We start from the raw sequence: 22,292 nt of genomic DNA, 5'->3' as shown, positions 1-22,292 counted from the left end.
TGTTTGTTGCTGGGAGGTTACAGGGGCCATCTTGGTGAGGGGCAATATAGGTTTTCCTTACCATAATGTTGGTAATAGAGGACACCTGTTTTCCAGCATTGGATGGGCTGACTCATTTTAAATCTGAAAGGCTATGTCGAAAATAAATAATATAATTATTGGTAATTCAACTAATTCTTTTTTACCTATTGATACTGTCCCTAAATGCATTTCTTATGTGTTGTGTAATGGATTTAGAATTGTATTTTCTTTTTGGGTTTCATCAATTTTTGTTACATTGCTTTGTTCTAGGGGAGGGGTCATATAGAGCTAGGGTATATAACCAGGCAGTAGAGGCAGTTGGTGGTGTGCTGGAGTCGAGGTTACTTGACAGAGTGCATGTATGTTGAATGTATAAACCATGAGTCTAGGTAGCTCTGTGGTGTTTTTTTTTTTCTTGTTTGTTGGATCTTATCTGAATTGAGTTTTGTTCTGAAACCTCCTGTATCTTATGTAAATGTGGCATAAATTCTGCAGGGACCCAGAAACCCTGCAGGATAGTTCTGTTGTGGGGGGGTGGGGAGAGTGGTTGTGTGCTGAGTGACAGCAAGTTGTATTTATATACGTTATAGTATGTGCATGTACACTTATGTAACACAATTCGTGTTTGTGCAGCAGAAAGGGTTTGTCCCAGCTGGGCTTGCTCAACTGACTTCCACCCCATGACGGCCTAGAACAGAACAGAACAGACCTGACATTGAAGAGAACAAATTCTGTTTATTAAGATGCCATGGCAACCACTTGCTGCTGAAAAGCCAAAGTCGTCTCCATTCTCTCTCCAGACAGTCAATTTGACCCAAATAGAGAACCAAACCAAAGCCCAGTTTAGGAACAATTCTCCCCAAAATCTTCCTGATGTGCCAGGCCACAACAGCAAACATATCAGCCTCTAATAAGGTCCCAGACTGTTCTCCGGCACAAAATCGTAGTGGCACAGGCCAACCCAGCTGCTGCAGCAGGGGAGGAAATATACACGGCCCAGTTCGTTAGGGTTCTGCACAGTCTTTTGTAAAATGTTTCCCCTGGGCCAAAAAAACCCAAAAAACCTATCAATCTGACAGTCACCTCTTTGGTGCAATCTTTCCTCAATGTTATTCATAAGATGTGGCCTCAACATCTCAGACACAGATCCACCGACTCCAGACTGCTAGTGCGAGGTTTGTTGTTTACCTGTTGTTCTGATGATTTCTTTTACTGTAAAGCTGGGAGAAGCAGGAATTCAAATAATGTACCAGGCTGACAGCACTTGTATTTCACAGTAAACAGACCCCAGGTGTCTTGTTATTCTAGAGAGCACAGAAAGGGCACAGAACTATACAGTGTGGGATTGAATAGCTCAGTTGTCCTGTGACAAACTGAGCACCGCCAGTGTGATGGAAAATCTCATGGATCTGCACAAAGACTGCCACCCCAAGCTTACAAAAACAACATGTGCAGCAATATTGTTAACAGTTTTTCTCAGTGTCGTTCTGTTGTCAAACATTTGCGAATTGACACAACTTTCTAAGATGACCTGAATATAATGGTTTTCTATGAGCAAACAACACCCTCATTCAATTCCCATTAACATGAAAACTACACTTTGTCATGGGATAGACAAGGAAGACAGAGATACAGATGGGGGGTGAGAGAGAGAGAAAGAGGGGGAAGAACAGAGAACCACAAACAAACACAAAAAAAGGACAGGAAGACAAGACCATCATTTTAGTCACATATTTATTACATAAATATATAGTAAAATAGACCAGCGACAATTACCATAAAAATATCTTCCTTTAAAATCCTGACCATAAACAAAGATTTGAAAATCACACATCGACATGTACAAACACGCTGATTGTCTGGAACTTCAGCAGCCCACCACAGAGACCTGACGTTACACAACCCTTCTGACTTATTGCAGGGCCCAGTGGAGACTGGCTGTGTGCTGCAGTGATGGGGGGGTAGCAGTATATATTTGAGGGTGTTGCCCTCCAGGGGTTGACTGCCTTCACTGTAGTCCCGCGCTATTACACCTTCACCGCATCGTCGTCCCGCCCCCCCCACCCTCTGCGTCCTCAGCCTTCACTAATGTCAAAACCTGGAAATAATTATATCCAGCTCTCCTCCTACCTGCTAATGCCTGTCAGCCTGCAGCTATGGTCCAGAGCATATCTGTGATATAAACGTCAGTCCGAAAGACAGTCTCTGAGCATGACTGCCAAGAGCTTGTAAACAACTGCGAATTTCAGATCTCCTCCCACTCGAGCTTGGAGAAAGACTTAAGAGCCTTCACAGCTAAAAATCAAATAATCAAGCTCTATCTGGAGGACATTGTTTGATTTTTATTTTTATTCAAACCCACTGCACTTTAAGCGCAATACTCAATCACTTTAAATGCACTTAGTGCCAAATAGTGATAGGTGGGTTGTGGTTTTTTATCACCATTACACTTGGGGAATTCTATTGTATAATACACAGCAGGTGGTGTAAGCACAATGGTTTGCCTTAATGGTACAGGTCACCCATCAGTACAATGTGTCGGAGGGGCCTGCTTCTTATTTTTATTTTATTTTATTGATCAATTATTGGTCAAATTGGTGACCCCACAGCACAGGTGCAGCACACAGCCTTCCCAGCAGCCTCTGCGATCACAGTGATGCAAGGAACTCAGATTGAAGAGTGATACAAAAATAATTTCTCATCTGAATAGTAGTAGTAGTAGTTGTAGTAGTAGTAGTAATAGTAGTTATCGCTTTTTTGTTTTCATTTTTGTAATATTTACTGCTGGTTAATTTATTTTTATTATTAATTTGTCTTGGTTTTGTTTTTTAAATCAACATAAACACATCAATCAATGTGCTTATTTGCTGATGCAGTTTGGGAAAATGGTGTTGACAAAAAAGAACAAGAAAAATCCCCATAAAAAAAGAAAGAAACAAAAAAAAAAAACATTAAAAAAATAATTTAAAAAATACAGAAAACAAGAATGGCTAAGACAGGAGGTAAAAAGTAATTATGGTCTCAACACCACCAGGTTTCATAATGATTCTCTTCCATCACATCAGAGAAAGAGAGAGAGAGAGAAATTGAGTGAAAAAGAACAAAGAAGAAAGAGCCAAGGTAACTTGTTCTGACAATGGGGCTCCTCATCACCAGAGTGAAAAGCAGATGCACAGTTCGAGGTCCTGTCAAGTTTTTTGCTAACAAGGTGCAAAAATACTTACTGAAGCCATTTTACTTGCACTTTTTTCCCCCTCTGTGATATATCTATATTTTAACTCTTTTTTTTGGCGTGTGCAACCCCTATCCATTAGGGGTCTTTATGATGTGATGCATTTCACAAGTAAAAATGAAAAAAAAGTGGTAAGTGAAAAGAGGAGCGTGCTAGTTATGGCCAGGGGTCACATTTCACACTGCAGTGTGATGAAGACTCATGTCAAAAAGGCTTCACTGCCCCATTTGCTGTCCACACAGCCTCCCTCGCACTGTGACAACTGCAGCACCTTGTGAGGTCACACTCGATCCTGAGAAAGTCCTCCCTGCTCCGACTGAAGCACCCGTTTTGGAACCGATAAATCTTGCATATATATTTGTATTGAGATATATATATATATATATATATATATATATATATATATATATATATATATATAGTATTTATGTATGTATTTATATTTTTATCTTTAACAAAATAAACAACAGAGTTCTCCTGTCTCCCCATCATAACACTTACATTCCTCACGGTCTATATATATATCTTATATATCTCTTCTCTCTCGGTATAAAAATAATTTCCACGTGACGATGTGCACTGTAGGTAGTAAAAACAGCATAACAATAATGTCAGGAAAGTCTCCCATGCCCGATGCAGCACTGCTATTGTGCACAGTGTCTCAGACATAGTCGGTTTTGGTCTATTGTCTTACAAAAACTTGCAAATTAATACGTTTTCAAATAAAAAAGAATCTCTTCAGCAGATATTATTATTAATATATAATACTATTATAGTAGTAACTGTTATTGCAATGGTGACTGTTATGATTTGTATGTGCAGCCCTATTTTAGGACTGGGCATACTGTGCTGTACTGCTGGGGTTCACACCCCAGCTCTCCTTTTAGTTAACAGCCCACTCTGCTATACTGTGCCTGTTCTGCCTAACTGCACAATGTGATAAAGCCTTTCTTTACCAAATTCACAATTCTGTAGGCCACAGCCAGTTGGCTCAATGTTGCTGACAGAATCTGATCCACAACAGCCAGCTGTACCCTCAGCTACGATGTTCAGACGGACGTAATTTAACACAGCAAATTAAATGATTATCTTTCCTTTTATGATATTTCTAATAAACAATAAAATGGACCTGGGGACACACACCACAATCTTCCACATCATCCCTCTTTTTGAAACGCTGAAAAGCACTTGTCAGCTAATTGAAGGCTGGACACTTCTCTGAGGCAGTCTAACAGAAGGGCTTGTCAGTCTGCTGTATCCCGTGCTGCTGCATCTTCAATACTTTCACCAATCAACACTAAATATCTGCTTTGGAGACTCTAACTCGACCTCAGCTGAGGGTGTATTGATCTTGGCACTTGTAACAGTTTCAGCAAGCTAGTTTCATTTTTCCATCTCTGCGCTTTGGATTCATGTTCTCTATTAACATAAAGAAAAGCAGAAGAAGGTTATTTATTATCCATTCCTTCCTGTACTTAGTTTTTCTTTTTTTCTTCCATTTAGCATTGCCCAGAGGCAGTGTGCTGTGTTAAGAGGTTATCAGCAGGGGAATAATCAGAGTCTGCCACATCCCTGGCATCCTGAACTCAGTTCAACTGAACACTGAAAGTGTCTTAGCTGTAAACTCACTGAGACAGCTCTGCATCTACACACTGCGGTCTCATCTCTGGGTCTTTGATACCCTCTCATCAGGCGAAATGACCTTTACAAGGACAACGTGCTCTGGAATGGACCTGCTGGAACCCATTGTCCTAATCAGAGACTTGAGAATCCCTGTGCATTCTGCGTTTCCGGACGCCGTATACTTTGCGATTGATGACTATCACCTCCACTCTGAATTCCCAGAAGGGAATCAGACCCTGATATACACTACATTCATCTTCACTGATCTATGGTAGCTCTCAACTTGGCTTCCAACAAACATTTACTCGATAATAAATACTGCAGTAAGAAAATTTAAAAATAGCACCTTATATATTTGAACACAAACAGATACATAAATACATATGTATCACACATGGAAAACTACAGTGGGAATGGCAGAAAGCATGGCATCTCACTATTTTTTCTGAACTAATAATCTGGTTTCCGTGTGTGTCTGGACTGTCCTCATAGTGGACTGAACTCCTTTTCAATTGCATCAGTGGCTGACCTACATCAGACCCTCACCCTGACAAGGAATACAGGCTGGCATGCATTACCTCCCCCCCACCCCCACCCCTCTGCCCCACAATGAAGTGCATTAAGAAATAAAAAAGAAAGAAAGAGCAGCCATTATGCACTCGGTTGGCTCTATTGGATGTCCCTGCTGTCAAAGTGATCTGTCTCACAGTGTGACCTCACAAGTTGCCATAGTTGTCAGAACAGCAGGCAGGCCTGCCCAGCTACAGCCACCACCCCCACCCCCCCGCCCCCACCCTCACTGGTGTTGGCGGGAAGGGGTTAATCCACCCTGGCTATGCAATCTGAGTTTTGAAGTCTGCAACCACTCTGACTGTTTGACAGTGTCTGTCACAGCCTGAAAACCATAAATACATATTGGAACGAAAAGGAAATTGCTTGCAGGATTTTGAAGACTTGCACAATCTTGTGAAGCAGTTTTGGCATGAGATGGAGCCTTAACAAGCTCTTTAGAGACTTGCATAGGCATCATCTCACACTACCGAAGAAATGTCTGCAACTACATCAACTGCTCTGCAATTGTTAGAAGAAAAAAAAGAAGAAAAAAATAAATACACAGTGTGGCATAAGAAAGGGGGATAAAAAAAAGACACCCACTGGCCATTTATTGTTATTTCCTACTACTTCCATATATATGTACAAAGTGCTTAGAAAGTATCTAAACAACTGTAGTGTGGACCTGGACAACAGTGGAATAGCAATGAAATCTGGCACACATTCAGTGTGAGCAGGGGGACGTGCTATCCAACAGCACAGTGCCATCTTGAATACTGAACAGCTGCGTGCCATGGCCTTCCACGCAGGCAATGGCGGTCCCACTGAGCCTCATTGGTGTGCACTGCTGTCGTTGGAGTGAACCCATCCCCCGTGGTCACTGTGTCCCAGGTGCCATTGATCTATGATGCACCTTTATCACATGACAGTTGTTTGAATCACCCAAGTTATTTTATAAGCACCCTTTACATACACACACACACACACACACACACATATATATATATATATATGTATGTATGTATATATGTGTGTGTGTATTATTATAGCATATGTTTTTTATGGATGAAGGCGTGGCAGTGTGGAATACACAGGGTCTGCTCTTTGGACTCCCCTTTGGATCCTGGGGTTGTGGATAATAGACCTGCAGGTGGGGCTGGTTTGCCCATGAAGCCCCTTGCCCATTACAGACACACTGCAGTGTCAAGATTTTCATTCTTGCAACTCCTTTAGATCAGGAGGAAGCTTCACAAAGCCCAACTCAAACCTGTGATGGATTTAGTGGAGTTGCACAAAAGCATGTTTTGAAAATACAGATACCTAGATAACCTGAGCTTGCAACTTTTTTTTCCCTTTTTCTTTTTAAAGACCACCATGTTGTTGTCTTCCATCTCTCAGACAGGATTAATGGAGGCTTCTGGGTTGTGTGAGGCTCAGATGAGGTGAGAATGGATTGCACTGCAAGCACAATCACTTATCCAAGTGGTTTGCCAATAAATCAGACCAATCTTAGGTTTTGCACAGTGAAATGTTTGCATACACCTTGCAGGCCAGCACATCTCCATCTAACCCTGGGCCTCCTTCTGTTACTCTACCGGGATTGTGCTGAATAAAATGCTAAAATAATCTGCATTGTGCACCTCTCTGAACTGTGCCCTATTAAGCAATGTTTTATGAAGACTTCACTGACACACCAACAATGTTCTACAGATCTTCCCTGTTTTTCAGACATTCAGACAACAACCACACACCCCATCAGTAACACACACACACACAAAGCATGCAAGTACACACATACAGAAGTGAAAGGAGACCTGAACGCAGAGTGAGGTGCAGTCCCCCCCCTATCCACAGCTCTGGACATACCCTGCCAAAATCAGGAACATTCACGGGCTTGGACAGCTTGTGACATTTTTGTTTTTAATGCAGCCCAAAACATATGCAAAGCAAGGCTCTGATCTGCATAACACAGGCGTTGTATCATTCAGCATATTGGTGTGCAGCAAGTTGTGTAGGACACTATCACAATCCCTGTGCGTATGCAGCCATGTAATGCAAGCTATGGAACAGATGGAGGGAATATAATTTCAGGCATCCCTTCACAGGAGAAATAAATAGAAGCAAAAATTGCACTACAATGAACAGCCTCTGTAGGTATATCTGGTATCAGGGTTAATCAGCTGGTAGCCTCATCAAATTGCTCCAAGAAAAAGCCTGCAGAGAGCTACACTCTGCTGATTGGCTCCTGACCCGACCAACCTCCTGGCAAGAGCCACTAAAATTGCAGGCTCTGTGCAACATACTGCCACGCCCACTTGTCAACCAATCTTGAAAAAGAAAGAGTGAGAGAGAGAGAGAGAGAAAAAAAAGAAAATCCGAACTCACAAAAGCTCAGCTTCCGTTTTGAAGCAAAAAAAAAAGTAATAATAATAGCAAAACACAATGATGGATTTATCCATTTCTTTTTAGTTTTTTTAATCTTTCATTTAATTATTTTACCTGAGTTATTCCTTCAATAAGTTTCTTTTCCAGTCTTGGTGTTCGTGTGAATGTGTGGGTGTGTTTGTGCTTGTTAGTTAACACTCTCATGAATGGTACATTTTCTTAATCAGCTGCACTGATTCTGGAGTATTAGCAGCCATATCCCATGTTAGAAACTTCTGATACATTATGTTAATTGAATGCAGGGATTATTACAGTTGTCCAACACCCTAAACTAAAACACAGAGCTATATAACTCAATAGGCACCCACCTCACTGTAGAGCTGAACTTTTAGGTCAACTTGACAGTTGTGGTTGCTTTTATTGTTTTAATCTCCACACTAAACTAACTCTTTGTCTATGAAGTTCATTATCTGGCTGCTTTACTGTAAACATGTGGATAAATACTAACGCCCCAAAAGCCTTCTCACACTGCTCAGTAACACATCTTTAGATGATTTAAATGGACATAATATATATTTGCTTATACACTATCCTCAATATTAACAGATAAGTTAATTTTCCATTTATTTTGACACAAAACAAAACAGGAAAGTGCTATTAACAACTTTTTAAAGCCCTGGCATGTCAGGTACCTTTCTCTATTAAGCTGACCAATGGCTTAGGAAGAAATGCACCAATTCATGAGAGTGTTAGACAAAAAACACACACACACACACACCAACAGATACACACACAGTCCATCAGAGCAGTCCTTAACGGCCAACAATTGAGTTCAATTCTCTGTCTCATTTTGTGGTGGGAGGGTCTGGGGCTCATGTGGGAAAGTGTCTTTTGGAGACATAGTGAAAAGGGACAGTAACTTTTACTGTACATGCTCTTGACTCTAATAATATTCTGTTTAATAGTATGGCCACGGGAACCACTTTCAAATGAATTTCACATTTCACATGAAGCTCAAATTTGTTATGAAGAATGTTAAATCAGTCAATGCAGGATCAACCTGGAGCTGACATACGTGTACAGAGCTATTCCCCTGGGGGCAAACCTCCCTCCAGTCACTCAACCCCTAGACTGACAGTAGCAAGGTCTTTGCTCCAATGAAGAGAGCTTTGCACTGTGACCTGCGAAGACACCGCACAGAAAGCATGGAAACGCCCCTTGGTGTTACTCAGATCTGGCGTCACATGTGGGCATGCTCAGGTGCCAGAATGGTATGGTGGGCTTGAGGTTATGGTCGGGGTTTGCATAGACGTCTTGCTACTGGCATTATTACAAACTACATTTGGCATCAAAAAGCAATTGCTTTGTCTGTGTGCAGCTGTCTGACTGAACCATGACCAAACCACTGCAGCTCAACTGACCGACTCGCACAACCCCAGTGTCAGGGCTCGGGGAAGTGACAATACTGTGCACATTGATGTCATGGCTCTGGGAGGCTGTCTGTCACCACACCACAGGCAGCAACACAGACACTGGCGGAGGCACGTGCTGTACGCTGAAACTCTCAGCAGCTTATGGATAGGCCCCTGTAACCATGGGAAACAAACAGGCCAAGTACCACACAGCAGGATATGCTGAGATAACAGACAATTCCAAGTCCCAAGAGGTCTCAAGTCCAAATTGAAAGAGAAAACAAAATCCCATCAGAAGAGCATTATTGAATGGAGATGACCAGAAAGAGACAGGGTTAGGTAGATACAGTGGTTGCTGCATATTATGTTACTTCTTGGAGACCAAGCACAACACTGCAACATGACTGAGATGGGACTCATTGCCCTAAACATACACTAATGGGAAGCCAAACCAATTTCAGTTGCACCTGTTTTACTGTCCCAGTAAGAGGCCAGATCACAAGATCCCAAATTCTTTGGGAATCACAATTATAACTCTGGTCACCTGCTTTAGAGGCAGTTTCAACTTAGTTTCTAAGTTTCTTAAATGACATTTCTCATTTTACATGCTTTTGAATGGCTTGCCACCTCCAGAGCAGTGACTATGGAGCCCACGTTGCCAGACACTGGGTCTTCCAGTACCAGCACAACCATCACAACACCCCAATTCAGCAGTGCCTCCAGGTTCCTCCGCACTGCACACTGGGAACCACCCTCCCAAAGCACAACCAGCCTGTCTGCTATTAACTGACCACTGCAGTGACTTAATCCTGGAACAGAACAGACATCTGTAAGTGTAGCACACGTGTTACTTTGCATGGAAAAGCTAGTTAGAAGGTCATCATTTTTACCTGATGGGGGCATTACAATACCAAAATAAAAACATACAAACACACACATACATATGTATGTTGCATTTATAAATGTATATATTTATATATTCTTCTCAGAAAAAATAAGGGATTATGTTCCATTTGTAAATCTCATCCTTGATTTGTTTTTCTTTTAAGAATTGTATATCAACATATATGTTTTATATATATGTTGGTGCTGTTGTTTTTTTAATTGTCTTTACATCCTTGGTTATGGCCAAAAAATAAAAAATAAACAAACAAACAAACAAACAAAACAAGAAATAATTACAATTAAAAAAGTACGAAAAAATAAAATCGAACATATTGCACCTTACAGATGGGCAATATTCTGAGTTTGCTGTGTGTAACGTCGGTTTGAAACCACGGTCCAGTTTGTTCTGCTGGTGACCCGAAATGAGGTTCTGTATCCTGGGCTTGGTTCCAGCCCAGTCTCCTGTCAGCTACATTCAATTCCATTAGAACTCAGCTCCTATACATACATATTAATATATATATACACAGATGTATATATACACATACATACGAATATGTATACATCTTATAAAAATAACCTCAAAGCTTTGTGGCCTTGATCTATATTAGAGCAATGTGTTGATCATTAATACTCTTTTCTCATCTCAGTTATTCAGGATGTAAAATGGGACTAAGCTCTGACGCCATAAATTGCATCTAACCTTGTCAGAGTAGCAGAAGCCTGTTCTTCAAATAACCTTGGAGATTATTTACATTACGCTTCAAATGGTAGGCCAAGACTTGACTGTTATTTTTATAATCACCATACGTGTGTGTGTGTATATATATAAATATATATATACATATACACATACATACAAACTCTTCCAAAGTCTACTTGAGTTTTGTGTTGTGTGAGGTATGAGAAGATTGTGTCTCAGTCAGCATATTTTCATTTTCAGTTTTCTGTTGCATTATTTTTCCTGTTATGTTTTTTTGTCTTTTAGTTAAGTCTCTTTTTCATATATATATATATATATATATATATATATATATATATATATATATATATATATATATATATATAGAAAAAAAAAAGAAAAAAAAAGTTCCTGTTGATTTTTGTTGTACTTCCTCCTGATAAAAGGGACGGACAATCTGACACATACAGACAACAGAGCAGTTGGCTTAGCAATACAATCTAGAGGTGTTCTGTAAAAGAAGTGAGGGTCTAGGTTACACTGCACGCATGGTCAAAAAGTGACAACGGCTGGTTTTACACAGAGCAGTTTAGCGTTGACAAAAACAAAAAACAACAACAAAATTAAAAAAAAAATATCTCCAAGTTCTAAGCTTTGATCCGGAGTCTTAAAAGTCATCTTTCTTTCTTTTTTTTTTATAACCATTTCAAATAAAATAAAATCAAAATCAAAAGGTAAAGCAGCATTATAACCCCCTAGAGTCACACACACACACATCCAGCTCACAAGAATGCAGGAACACTGGCATGAGTTCTGTTTCTTTCTTTTCTTTTTGTTTATCCCATAATAAGGTTAAATTCTGTACCCGCATAAATGGAATGCCTTTCCTTTAAATTTTTTATATATATATATATATATATATATATATATATATATATATATATATATATATATTATGACTAATAGAGAAAACTAAATTGATTGCTTCCTGGGGAAGGAGGATAATAGACTTAGGGAGGGAGTGCTGAGTTGGGGGCTGGTGGATTACCGTTTCTTCCATAAAGGTTTGTTTTGCTTCACAAGCTTGTTAAATATGCATGATCCAGGTGCGAAGGGGCCGCTGCGGCTCCATTAAGCTGGTGTGTGACTGTGGACTGCAGGTGCATGTGCTGGTCACATGGTCAGTCCTGGTTTGACCTCCTGAAAACTGCCACCATGATCAGTCAGAAGATCGATTCTCCCCCGCAGGTTTTCTTGCGCTGTGCGCTGGGCACACTGTTCAATCTCCAGTTTGGTTAAGTGCCTCAGCCCTATCTGTTCTCTGCTGGATCAACAACGCTTCCCCTATTTTCTCAGGCCCGTGTCTTCCAGTACTTCTCTGTTTTGGCCCTCTCTCCCAGTCCTGACTGAATCTTTTTTTTTGTTCCACATTCGATCATCAGTTAATTCGCAGTATTCCCGACTCATCATCCACGGGGGCTGTGTTCCCAGCATGCTCCACACATGCAGTCTATACTGCTGAAGCTACGGGAAGGGTGGGCTGGGAAAGGCCTCAGGAGCAGGCGGCGCCAATGCACAGTGCTCCGGTGAGTGGGGATCTGCGAGCCAGTGGGATTCACCCCCTTAGCGTTTGCATTTCTGTATTTAATACTGATAACACAATAGCTGTACTTAAGTTGGTTCTGTTGAACAAAATGGATGATGAGGAGGTAAGTGCAGGAGTAACAAAAGGGCAACATGGGAAGGGGGAAGGGATGGAGGGGCGCTTTAGTGCAAACAATACTCATGGCATTAAGCTCAGTTGGTTGGTGGGGTGCAAACTCAGAGCTCTGATTGGTTTATTCCACGGAGCAGATTGGATGGGGGGCAACTCCCTGGGTCGCAGACTGCAGCAACCTGGAGGGCTTTCTCAGAGGGGGAGGGAACAACACTGCTTCTGCAAGAGAGGGGCTGGGGGGGCTTCAGACATCCTGTTCAGAGTTTACATAAAGGGGGTGTGGTTTAAGATTGGTGATCCGTCTTGTGTTTGGACAGGAACAAGGATGGTGTTGACGGCCCTCTGGACCTCCGCGCTCTTCTTCACAATTAAGGACCATGCCCCCCCCCCCCAGCTATGGCCTCCTCTCACCACTGTCTGAAACTACCCCCACCTCCATGCCTACCACCTGGGCATTCAGAGGAGGTTGTCCTTTTTTATTCCACCTCAAAAACAGTGCCACACCCTTACCTGGGCCTGCCCGGTCGGCGTTGTGAATTAGATGTATTGTAGCCTCAGTGATTACATTCCTCTGCCTCCTTTAAATGACTCTTTATATTTTCCTTTGTCTTCAAGCAGGGGATCCCAAAGTGATGCTTGGTCCCACATTTTTGAAAAAACAGGAAACCAAAGAAAAACCCTTCTCACCCAACCCTGCCCCTACAATCCACGAACAAAATATAAAAAAGAAAAAAAACACACAAAAGTAAATGCATCTTTAAAAAACAAAAGGGTTTACGACTAAATTGGGTGCCCATCCTGTGTCTTGGGGTTCTGTTGTAACCGGGGGACAGTCGCTCTTACAGCATCTTACAAGGTCTGCTGTGGCAGGGGGGCTGTGTGCAGCTGCCCTGTGATCAGGAAGTGAGGTAGAGCCAGTTAGTACAGAAGCGCTACTTAGACCACAGTGAAGAGAGAAGACTGGTGTCCGGTGACACACCTGACTGGGACCAGCACAGTGTCGCACCAGTTGAAATGAACTATGTGCCAGGGAGACTGCTGCCACAGCCCGGGGGCTGCAAATGTGTTTTGGCCAATGGTTTTGTCGACAAACAAGTCACACTGTCACACCGTCAATGGTCAGGCTGTGGACACTGAACATGCACTGCTGGATCCCCTACTGGAGCGAAACCCAGCGTCAGGGCCTGAGCCCAACTCTTGGTTATAGCTACCCCGTTAAGAGTCCTCAGGCAATAGGAGGGTCTGGTCAGGGGACCCTCACTGATCCTCGGCCCTCCTCACCCATGCAAGTGCTGTGGCCTAAACAGTGAATCTGGTATTGCAATGAAGGGAGGTGGCCTATATGAATACACAGCCCCCGGTAGAGAACAAACCAACAGAAGAAATGGAGTATGTTAAAGGCAGTGAACCCTGCAAACCCAACGCCCTGCTCAGGGAAGCCCTGTCACAGACACTGTACGCACAGCCTTTATAAAAGGCCAGGAAGGGGAGAGCAGGGTGCCCAGGCGATTCTGTGCACAGTGGGATTCACTGAAGCACCCTGCCCTGGGACTGCAGCAGTCACACAGCATCTACTAATGGAGTGGCGCAATACACGCTCTCGCTTCAGAGCTGTCAAGCGGGCCTTATCTGCTCACCACTCACTGGCTGGCTTCTCCTCACTGCTCACGCTGCACTGCAGACAGCCCTGCTGCAGGCCCAGGGAAGGAAAGGGCTCAATTATTATTCATGAGCGGAGCATGCAGAAACAGCGCTCCCTGCGATAAGACGTTGTGTACAGTAAGAGAAGTATCAAGTGATAAAGGGTAGAGACTGCCAGCCCATCTCCTGACTTATCTTCTTCAGTGTGCAGGTCACATGCTTGACCAGGGCTACGGCAAGCGAACGGGGTATCTGGTAACCATACTGAGCACTTTGACAGCCAGCTCTTCTGCAATCAGGGGTGAAGTTTACGGCTCTGGTGGAGGAGGGGTTATGTAACACATAAGCATCCAAAACTCCTTAAGAAGTGTTTCGACTTAGATTGTTGCAAATGCAGATTATAAAAAAAAAGGAAGCTTCCTTTTCTTCATGAAATGAACAATTCCCTTAACAGACATGACTTCCATCTCAGTCAAATAAAGTAAACTCTACATCAAAGAACTGTGAAAGTGCAGATGTCTCCACAGAGAACTAAAAACATACTTTTAAAATACATTTTAGGTGGAAACATTAGTTTCCCAGAATTAATGTATTCTATTAATGCTGAAATAAACTATACCCACACGTGGAGAAGGAACTAGCTTAGTGAGTGATGACCAGGCAGTGAAACAAGTGCAAACCAGCAAAGATTGCCACCTAGTGGTGACCAGGGCCATTGTGGGGTAAAACTGTGAGTACAAGCACGCTCAGCCCTGGGAAAACTGTAGTCTTCTGAACAGGTGAGGGGGGGAGAGAATCAGAGATAATGGGTCTATAACTAAACAGAGTAAAAAAAAAAAAAAATCAAACGTAGCAAAATCAAAATCAAAACGAAACTCAAACAAACAACCAAAAAAAAAAACAGGAGGGCAACCCAAATTTATCTAAGGAAAACAAAAACAAAACAACTAAAACGAAACAATCCAAAAAAAAAAAAATGTTCAAGTGCTGTTGTTGTTGCTGTCGCTGCTGCTGGTGGTGTGTTTGATTGTGTAAAGAGGCAGTCCTTCCCCCTCCCACCTCCCTGCCCTTGTCCCTCCCCGATGCACCCTTTCCTGATACGCCCACACCTCCCCCACACCCCCGACGGTCCGCTTTAGACCTCCTGGTCCTCAAAGACCTCGAGGAAGAGCGGGGGGAAGAGTTCGGTGGGACACTCCACCTTCATGTGCAGGAAGCGGCTGGCGTGACAGGCCCCGATCATGCGCAGGTCCGTCACCTTCATCAGCAGCTTGGGCCAGAAGTGCGGAATGTTGTGCTTGCGGTAGTTGATGTAGTGTTCGAACGCCAACAGGTACGTCTCCTGGCACTTCTCGATCTTGTCCACACAGGTAAGGCCTGAGCGGTCTGCAGCACCCAGGGAGAGAGAGAGAGAGGTGAGTGAGTGTCCTGTGTGAGACAGTGTGAGGGCACAAGTAAGAGGGAAAGGGAGTGTGTTTGATGAGGGAGAGTACCAAAGCCATTCCCACTAATGCCCTGAATCCTAGCTCTGTGTGCGCCGTGCCAGCATGCCCTCACCCGAGCTCATGAGCAGCACGGCCTGCAGCAGCGCCACTTCCGTGTCGTCCAGGTTGAACTGTGCCAGGCTCTTGCCCAGGTCAAAGATGGCATCCGACACCACACCCAGGCCGCCGTTCTTCAGCTGCTCGCGCTTGACGGCCATCTCCCCGCTCAGCGTCAACGTCTCGCTCTCGGGGTCGTAGCGCACCGCCGCCCGCAGAGACATGATCTCCATGCAGCAGCCCTTCAGCAGGATAATCTGGTCTTCACAAGGCAGCTGCGCACACAGACGGGGCGGGAGGGAGACAGAGAATGAGTCAAAGAAGCAAGGGAAGGGGACAGGGCGACTCTTAAGCACAGGCAGAGACCTCGATCGACAGGCACACACGTGCACACACCAGCGCTGAAAACTGAAAAGCTACAGGTATGGACACATCCATACATATGTGTGCATATGGTCGCAAAGGTGCATGCACAACAGGATCTCCTTTCACACAGGAACACACAGACAACAACAGGGGCACACACAGACGCAGCCATGTACGGGGAGTGAGGCCCACCTCGGAGAACATGGGCAGTTTTTTGGCAAAGTCGACGACACGGGTGATGGCGGGGGTGATGATCTTGGTGAACTCGCTGAAGGCCTCCAGGTCCACCTTGTCTCCGTCTGACGTGGGCGCCACCGGGGACTGACCGATATCCTCCGGCTGGAGGGAGAGAGAGAAGGTTAAGAGGCGGTACTTGCTTCTCTTCCTTTAGCTGGACAGTGTATGTGTGTGTGTGTGTGAGAGAGAGAGAGAGAGAGAGAGAGAGAGAGAGAGAGAGAGAGAGAGAGAGAAAGAGAGTGATAGAAACACACCAGGAGCCCAGTTCTGCCAGTGCCCAGCCGAGAGTGCTGCAGTGGAGGGTGCGGGCTGTGGAGGGCAGGCAGAGTCTACTCTCTCCCCAGGTCTCACACTGACCCTGCTAATTCACAGCTCATGACACACTACACTGCCACACTCAGGGCCTTCTAGTCTTCCACAACCATTGAAAAAAGCCAAGGACATTACCACCTTGAAGGAAAACCCACATTCTTATTATATTATATTTAATGTGATTTACAAAATGTGTTCCAGGATAGATAAATGGATTCATGCCACGTCTGTCTTTGTAGACTATAATGATGGTTCTCTCCTTTCAATGTGAGGCACAGAGATCCCACACTTGCCTGCATTATCGATCCTGAATGAACAGGCCTGAACTTGCCCTCACAACAACGGCAGGCCGCTGCAGGTGCAAACACTTCGGCACTCGGCACTGGTATTGTCAGCTCAAAGTCAGCGCACAAACAGTACTGGATGTCAAGGCTAATTGAACGACAGCTAACCTAATGCAAAAACTAAAGCTGCAGACTGAAGTGCCCTTAATGAAAGTAGGGCAGTGGTTCTGTTGTTGGTTTTCCTAAATGCATTGCCAATTATGCCATTAGATTTAACGAGACACGTCTTTCTGTATTACAACAACGGAGCAGAGGAACAGAGAGAGGGAAGAGACGGCAGGGCACAATTCTCTAGGACTCGATAGCTTGGCAACCTCTCTGTAATTATATTGAACCGGACCATAGAGGTATTTTCATACACGATGCCCTTACAGCAGTACACTGATGGATGGCCATTAAGTGGAAGCAAAGGACATTCAAATACTTATATTCCTCTTGAGCAAATGACATAGTATGTAGTCAAGATTGCTTCTATGAAATCTGCAGGGCTGTGGCTGAGTTCTGGACGAGCCTGGATGCTGGAAACTCTAGTCTATAAAGCAATCCAGCAGCGCTAGGGATCTTGGGAGCTTGCCAGGGAAAATGTACTCACAACGCTGAGGAATATATGGTAAATAGAAGCTTATTCTGTCATCTGGGCACGCTGTTCTACTATGATCATTTAACAATCATTAACGGTTCACGTTTTTCCCTTCAAATCTGGTGAGGAGTTTGTACCCGTTCTTTCATTACTTCGTTTAGGGCCTTGTCTTAGTTGCATAAGTGAGTGGATTAAATCATACTCCATTTTGTGTAGTTCAGTGCAGGTTTCAGCTAACTGGCCAGGTCACACCAGCACAAAGTATTCAGGACACAACACGGTTGACAACTTCTTATTAATGGTTTAATAAAAGCCTAATTTAGAAAGCAAAATAGTGCCGATGTGTCTGGCAGAGCAGGACCTGTGTTTAGACTGGTTGTCTGGGCTGAGGAAGAGCCTGTCCTTGATCACACCGCGTTCCCTCACCAGCTGTACTGTCGCCTCGGTGCGGGCCCTCTCCTGCCAGCGGTGCAGCTGCTGCATCAAGCGCTCTGAGCTTCTGACTAACGACCAGGGGCACGACCAGAGACAGGACCCATCACAGCATACACTCACTCTGAATAACATCGATACCAACCAGGTGTGCCATACAGAGTGGATTTCTACAAAACTGTCACGCTGGGGAACCCAGGATTTCCACAAAGGAATGCATGCACACTAAAATCCCTCACGTCAAACAGACTATGGAGTTAAATATGTCAAAGGCAAACAAAATGATTGATTGTTACCAGTGGGTTCTTCTCTTTTGTTGACATTATCCTATATTTTTGTTCTGTATGGGATTTACTCAAAACAAAAAATAACAACAACAGAAAACAGAATCAGCTTGGTACCGCTTGCCTGCTTTCCCCTGCTTGTGCTGACCCAGCCTGTTTGAGCTGGGATTGGGAGATGTTTTTATTTTTGCACTCACATCTGGTCCTTGGCTCAGATAGTGTGCACTGTGTGTGTATGCGTGTGGGCGTGTGTGTGCGTGCGTGTGTGTGTGTGTGCTGGCAGGAAAGTGGAGAGCAATGCATGCCAGCTCTGGATGGTTGGCTAAAACTGTTCTGATGCTGTTCTTTTTTCAGAAGAAAGGCTCCATTTGGACGGTATGTCGTTGAATATAGCAAGACAGGAGCTTTGGATGGGATTCTTGTCTGGTAACTCCTAATCCTAGGAGGCAAGCAATGTGTTCCGAGCAATTGCGGGTATTGGATGCTTTTCTATGAGTACAGTCTAATACGGGAATAACTACATCCTCCTGTACACATGCAGTGTGAGCCTCGACATCATAGATTAACAAGAAAGCCACAATACAAGTACATAATGCACCACCAAGCATAACATGAAGCACACGGCTCACAGAGGTCTTCACATTGATACGCCTTCACAACACCGGGAGTGATAATGTTGTGGGAAAACTGTCTTTGTTTGGAATATCACTTTAATCTGACATCTCTCCCTGTGAGAGTGAGTGTGTGTTAGTGTGAGAGTATGTGAAGAAATATCACAGAGCCTAACTGGAGAGACCGAAAGATGAGAAGTAGCATTTTTTATTTTCACTTTTTAATACAGAGGAAGAACAAAAAAGCCAAGTCATTATCCTCCATTCACTGAGCCCACGCAGCCCTTCACACAATCAGGCCTGTCACTTACACTAAACACAATCACTTTTGGCTGCTCCGTACATTGACAGGCACTATTCTACAGTGTGCAGCTGACAGTATGCAGCTCAGCTTTATTCCCAGAAGTATTTGTAACTTATGGGCACAATGGAAACACAAAATCCAGCGTGTCTCTCGTGTCTCAATACCTCTACCAGTATAGCTCCACTCTCTCCTCCTTTGCCTCTGAGAATTAACCCCCCCACAGTGCTGTAGCTATGGTATTGTGCAGCCTTCTAAAGATGCTGTACGCTGCCTGTCTTGATTTCAGTTCATGAATGAAAACTGCTCTGACGATTACACCGTTGCCTGGCAACACCTGTCTTGACCTCTCCCATTCACATCGAGTTGCCATGGTAATGCGTGACTCAGGAAACAGCTGCTATTCCTGTCGCCCCGTGATACCTGTTGCTGAGCTGCAGGCAGGCTTCACCAGGGATGCTCTGTAGCACACCCTAGTGGCCAGAGCAGACATCTACCGCCCAGAGAAAAAGTACCCAAGCCTTCAATTAAGTCAAGATACACATCTAGACCCAAAATATCGGTTTACCCCTCCCTCCCTCCCTCCAAACCACCTCCTTCTGTTTATTTAGGCACCAAGCCAGCGTTTTAGAAGTGGGCCCACAGCACGTGCAGGTCTGGACATGAACATCAATAGGTGTGTATGAATCGAGAGAGGCTCTCTGGCTCAAAGACACCCACAGGTGCTTCAGTTTGGGAACGTGGCAATGCGTAGTGAAAGACACAGATGCACTCTCAGCCAGGGAGAGGATGCACTGGTTCACTAGGAATCAGCTCCCACAACTGTTTACAAAACGGGCAGGCTGCGCATCTGACTGGGGACAGACAGTTTCAGACGGACAGCATCTGGAGCCTCTGACAGCCACTGAATAGCACAGACGCACTCCGAGGCAGGCAGACAAGACAAGACAGACGGGCGCCGGTGGCTCACCAGGAACTTGCGCTTCTGCTTCCAGTGGGAGCCCTGTGCGTTGGTGTGGCGGTGGGCATCCGTGACCATGCGGATCAGCTCCCACTCGGAGCTGGTGGGCTCAGGCCGGTTCTGCAAGGTGCGGAACATCTCCTCCTTCTTCCGGCGCTCACGGTTCTCCTCGATGAGTCGCCGCTTCGCCACGCGCTTTGACTCGTCCAGGACCACTTGGGGGGGACACGGAGGGAAGCAGAGGGAGAAGGAGAGAGAGCACGTTTCATCTCACACCCTTGTACAATTAAATAGAGCACACAAATCTGTTTACTACAGCGTTACATTTGCTTTGGCGTTTTGTGTGCAATTCATCATGCTTTGCACATAAAAAAAAAAAAAGCAAATCTTACTAATGAGATCAGAGATATTGGGGGCGAGTACTAACGGCAAACAGTACGTCATGAACCTTCTTCAATCAGCAGGGATGCAGTAAACCCAGTAAGGAACTCGTTAACTTAGAGAAAGTCTCTGGGGAAAAAAAAAAAAAAGAAGTTCAGCCAGATACTGCCTGACCTTCTGCAGTTCCTTTATATTAGTAAACTTTTTCTAACTACACGCTCGGGGGCCGTGAGAGTGAGAAAGAGGAGTGGGGGGAAGAAAATAAAGAGATCCCAGAAAACCTCGCTGGCCTTGCAGTGTGTGTGTGTGTGTGTATGCTCACTCTAGGCACTTAGGGGCCACACTCACAATCCATGGCCATGCCCACTGAGATGCACTTCTTGAAGCGGCACAGCTGGCACTGGTTGCGGGTGATTTTGTCAATGATGCAGCAGCCATCGTACTTGCAGGAGTAGGAGGGGTGCAGGTTCTTCTGGATTGTGCGCCGGAAGAAACCCTGAATGAAGAAAAACAGAGAGAAAAAGAAAGGGAGAGAGAGAGAGAGAGAGAGAGAGAGAGAGAGAGAGAGAGAGAGAGAGAGAGTGTCAACCACAAGGACAGGTAACATGGGGACAGACAGACAGTGTAGAGAGAGAGATACACACAGAAAATGTCATCTGATATAATAGGTAACCGAGTCTGGCTCACTATCTGGATGTCTATTCTGGAGAGAGAGAGAGATTGAAAGTGAGAGAGAGAGAGAGAGAGAGTAGCTACCTGATTGAATGTCTGTCTGTATAAAGGAACTTTTTTTTCTTGGAATATTTTTCACGCAGCCCTCGACCACATGTACACTTTGAGGTTTTACACATCTCTTATCCACTCATATGAATGATCAGAATGTGTGTCAGGTGACTCCGCGGCTGTGTTGCAGTAACCATGCCTGAGGGGGGCAGGGTGCTACACGGGTCTGTTAGTGTGAGTGTCAGTGTTTGCATCCTCGCGGTTCCCCACCTTGCAGCCCTCGCAGGTGATGCAGCGGTAGTGGTATCCGGTGGCCTTGTCTCCACACACCACACACGGTTCATCCTTCTCCAGGTAGCTGGGGATGTACCCTGGAACAGAGAGGCTCAGCGCTAGGGGGGCAGCACCAGCCAGCCGAGGGGGCTAGTGTTACCAGGGGTGAAAAACAGCACCTACAGATAATTCACTGCAGAAATACAGAACTACACACACCAAAGACACACACAGCCACACACACACTGAGACTGGAGGGGGTGCTACACAGTACACACATACACTGGGACACCGACACACTCTAACTGGGGCACTGCACACACACACCAGGGCTACACTGTAAAAGTCTATGGGCGCCACTGCCTGCAGCCTGACTGTTCAACAGCCCTGCAGTCAGAAATGAAGAGAGGGCAGCCGTGGCACAGCTCACCAGAGCGGCACAGCCTGGGCAGTCATTATCAGATTTAAAGTCCTATAAATACAGCCTGTTGTGGATAATGTGGTTTATTAGGTGATGGGGCGTGGTTGTTCTGACTGAAATCTTTGGCTCCAGGCTCCTGCTGGCACAGGTTAGTCTGCCAGTAGCTTCTTTGGATGTGCAGATTACTCAGGGCTCTGACTGCATTATTATTGCAATTCGTTAGCACAGCTATTACAGGCTAACAGCACATCGCCTTGAGACAGACTGTAATGTGCTGAACATGGGAGTCCAGCGCCCAAGTCAGGAGCAGACACACCTGACACCCACATGCACGCAACACAGACACGCGGGCACAGCTTGAGGGGTCAGTTATAC

The 22,292-nt window shown here is 44.6% G+C and overlaps 1 protein-coding gene across 2 annotated transcripts in view; it reads right to left on the bottom strand.

Moving 5' to 3' along the window:
• Window positions 1-15,138: 15,138 nt before the first annotated feature.
• The window catches only part of LOC136743783 (thyroid hormone receptor alpha), a 90,800-nt gene continuing 83,646 nt past the window's right edge, over window positions 15,139-22,292 (bottom strand). Inside the window, exons 5-10 of one of the 2 annotated variants that reach the window (XM_066698702.1) lie at window positions 21,494-21,615; window positions 20,849-20,996; window positions 20,129-20,334; window positions 16,250-16,396; window positions 15,708-15,966; window positions 15,139-15,536 (exon numbers count right to left, since the gene is read on the bottom strand). In XM_066698702.1, coding sequence (XP_066554799.1) covers window positions 15,286-15,536; window positions 15,708-15,966; window positions 16,250-16,396; window positions 20,129-20,334; window positions 20,849-20,996; window positions 21,494-21,615 — 1,133 coding nt within the window. In that variant the 3' untranslated portion in view covers window positions 15,139-15,285. The remainder of the gene's footprint in view (window positions 15,537-15,707; window positions 15,967-16,249; window positions 16,397-20,128; window positions 20,335-20,848; window positions 20,997-21,493; window positions 21,616-22,292) is intronic. The other variant, XM_066698703.1, reaches the window with a different exon arrangement.

The sequence above is a fragment of the Amia ocellicauda genome, chromosome 3, assembly GCF_036373705.1.
Source record: "Amia ocellicauda isolate fAmiCal2 chromosome 3, fAmiCal2.hap1, whole genome shotgun sequence".
NCBI classification, from domain to species: domain Eukaryota; kingdom Metazoa; phylum Chordata; class Actinopteri; order Amiiformes; family Amiidae; genus Amia; species Amia ocellicauda.
This window is presented reverse-complemented; position numbering and strand designations above follow the sequence as displayed.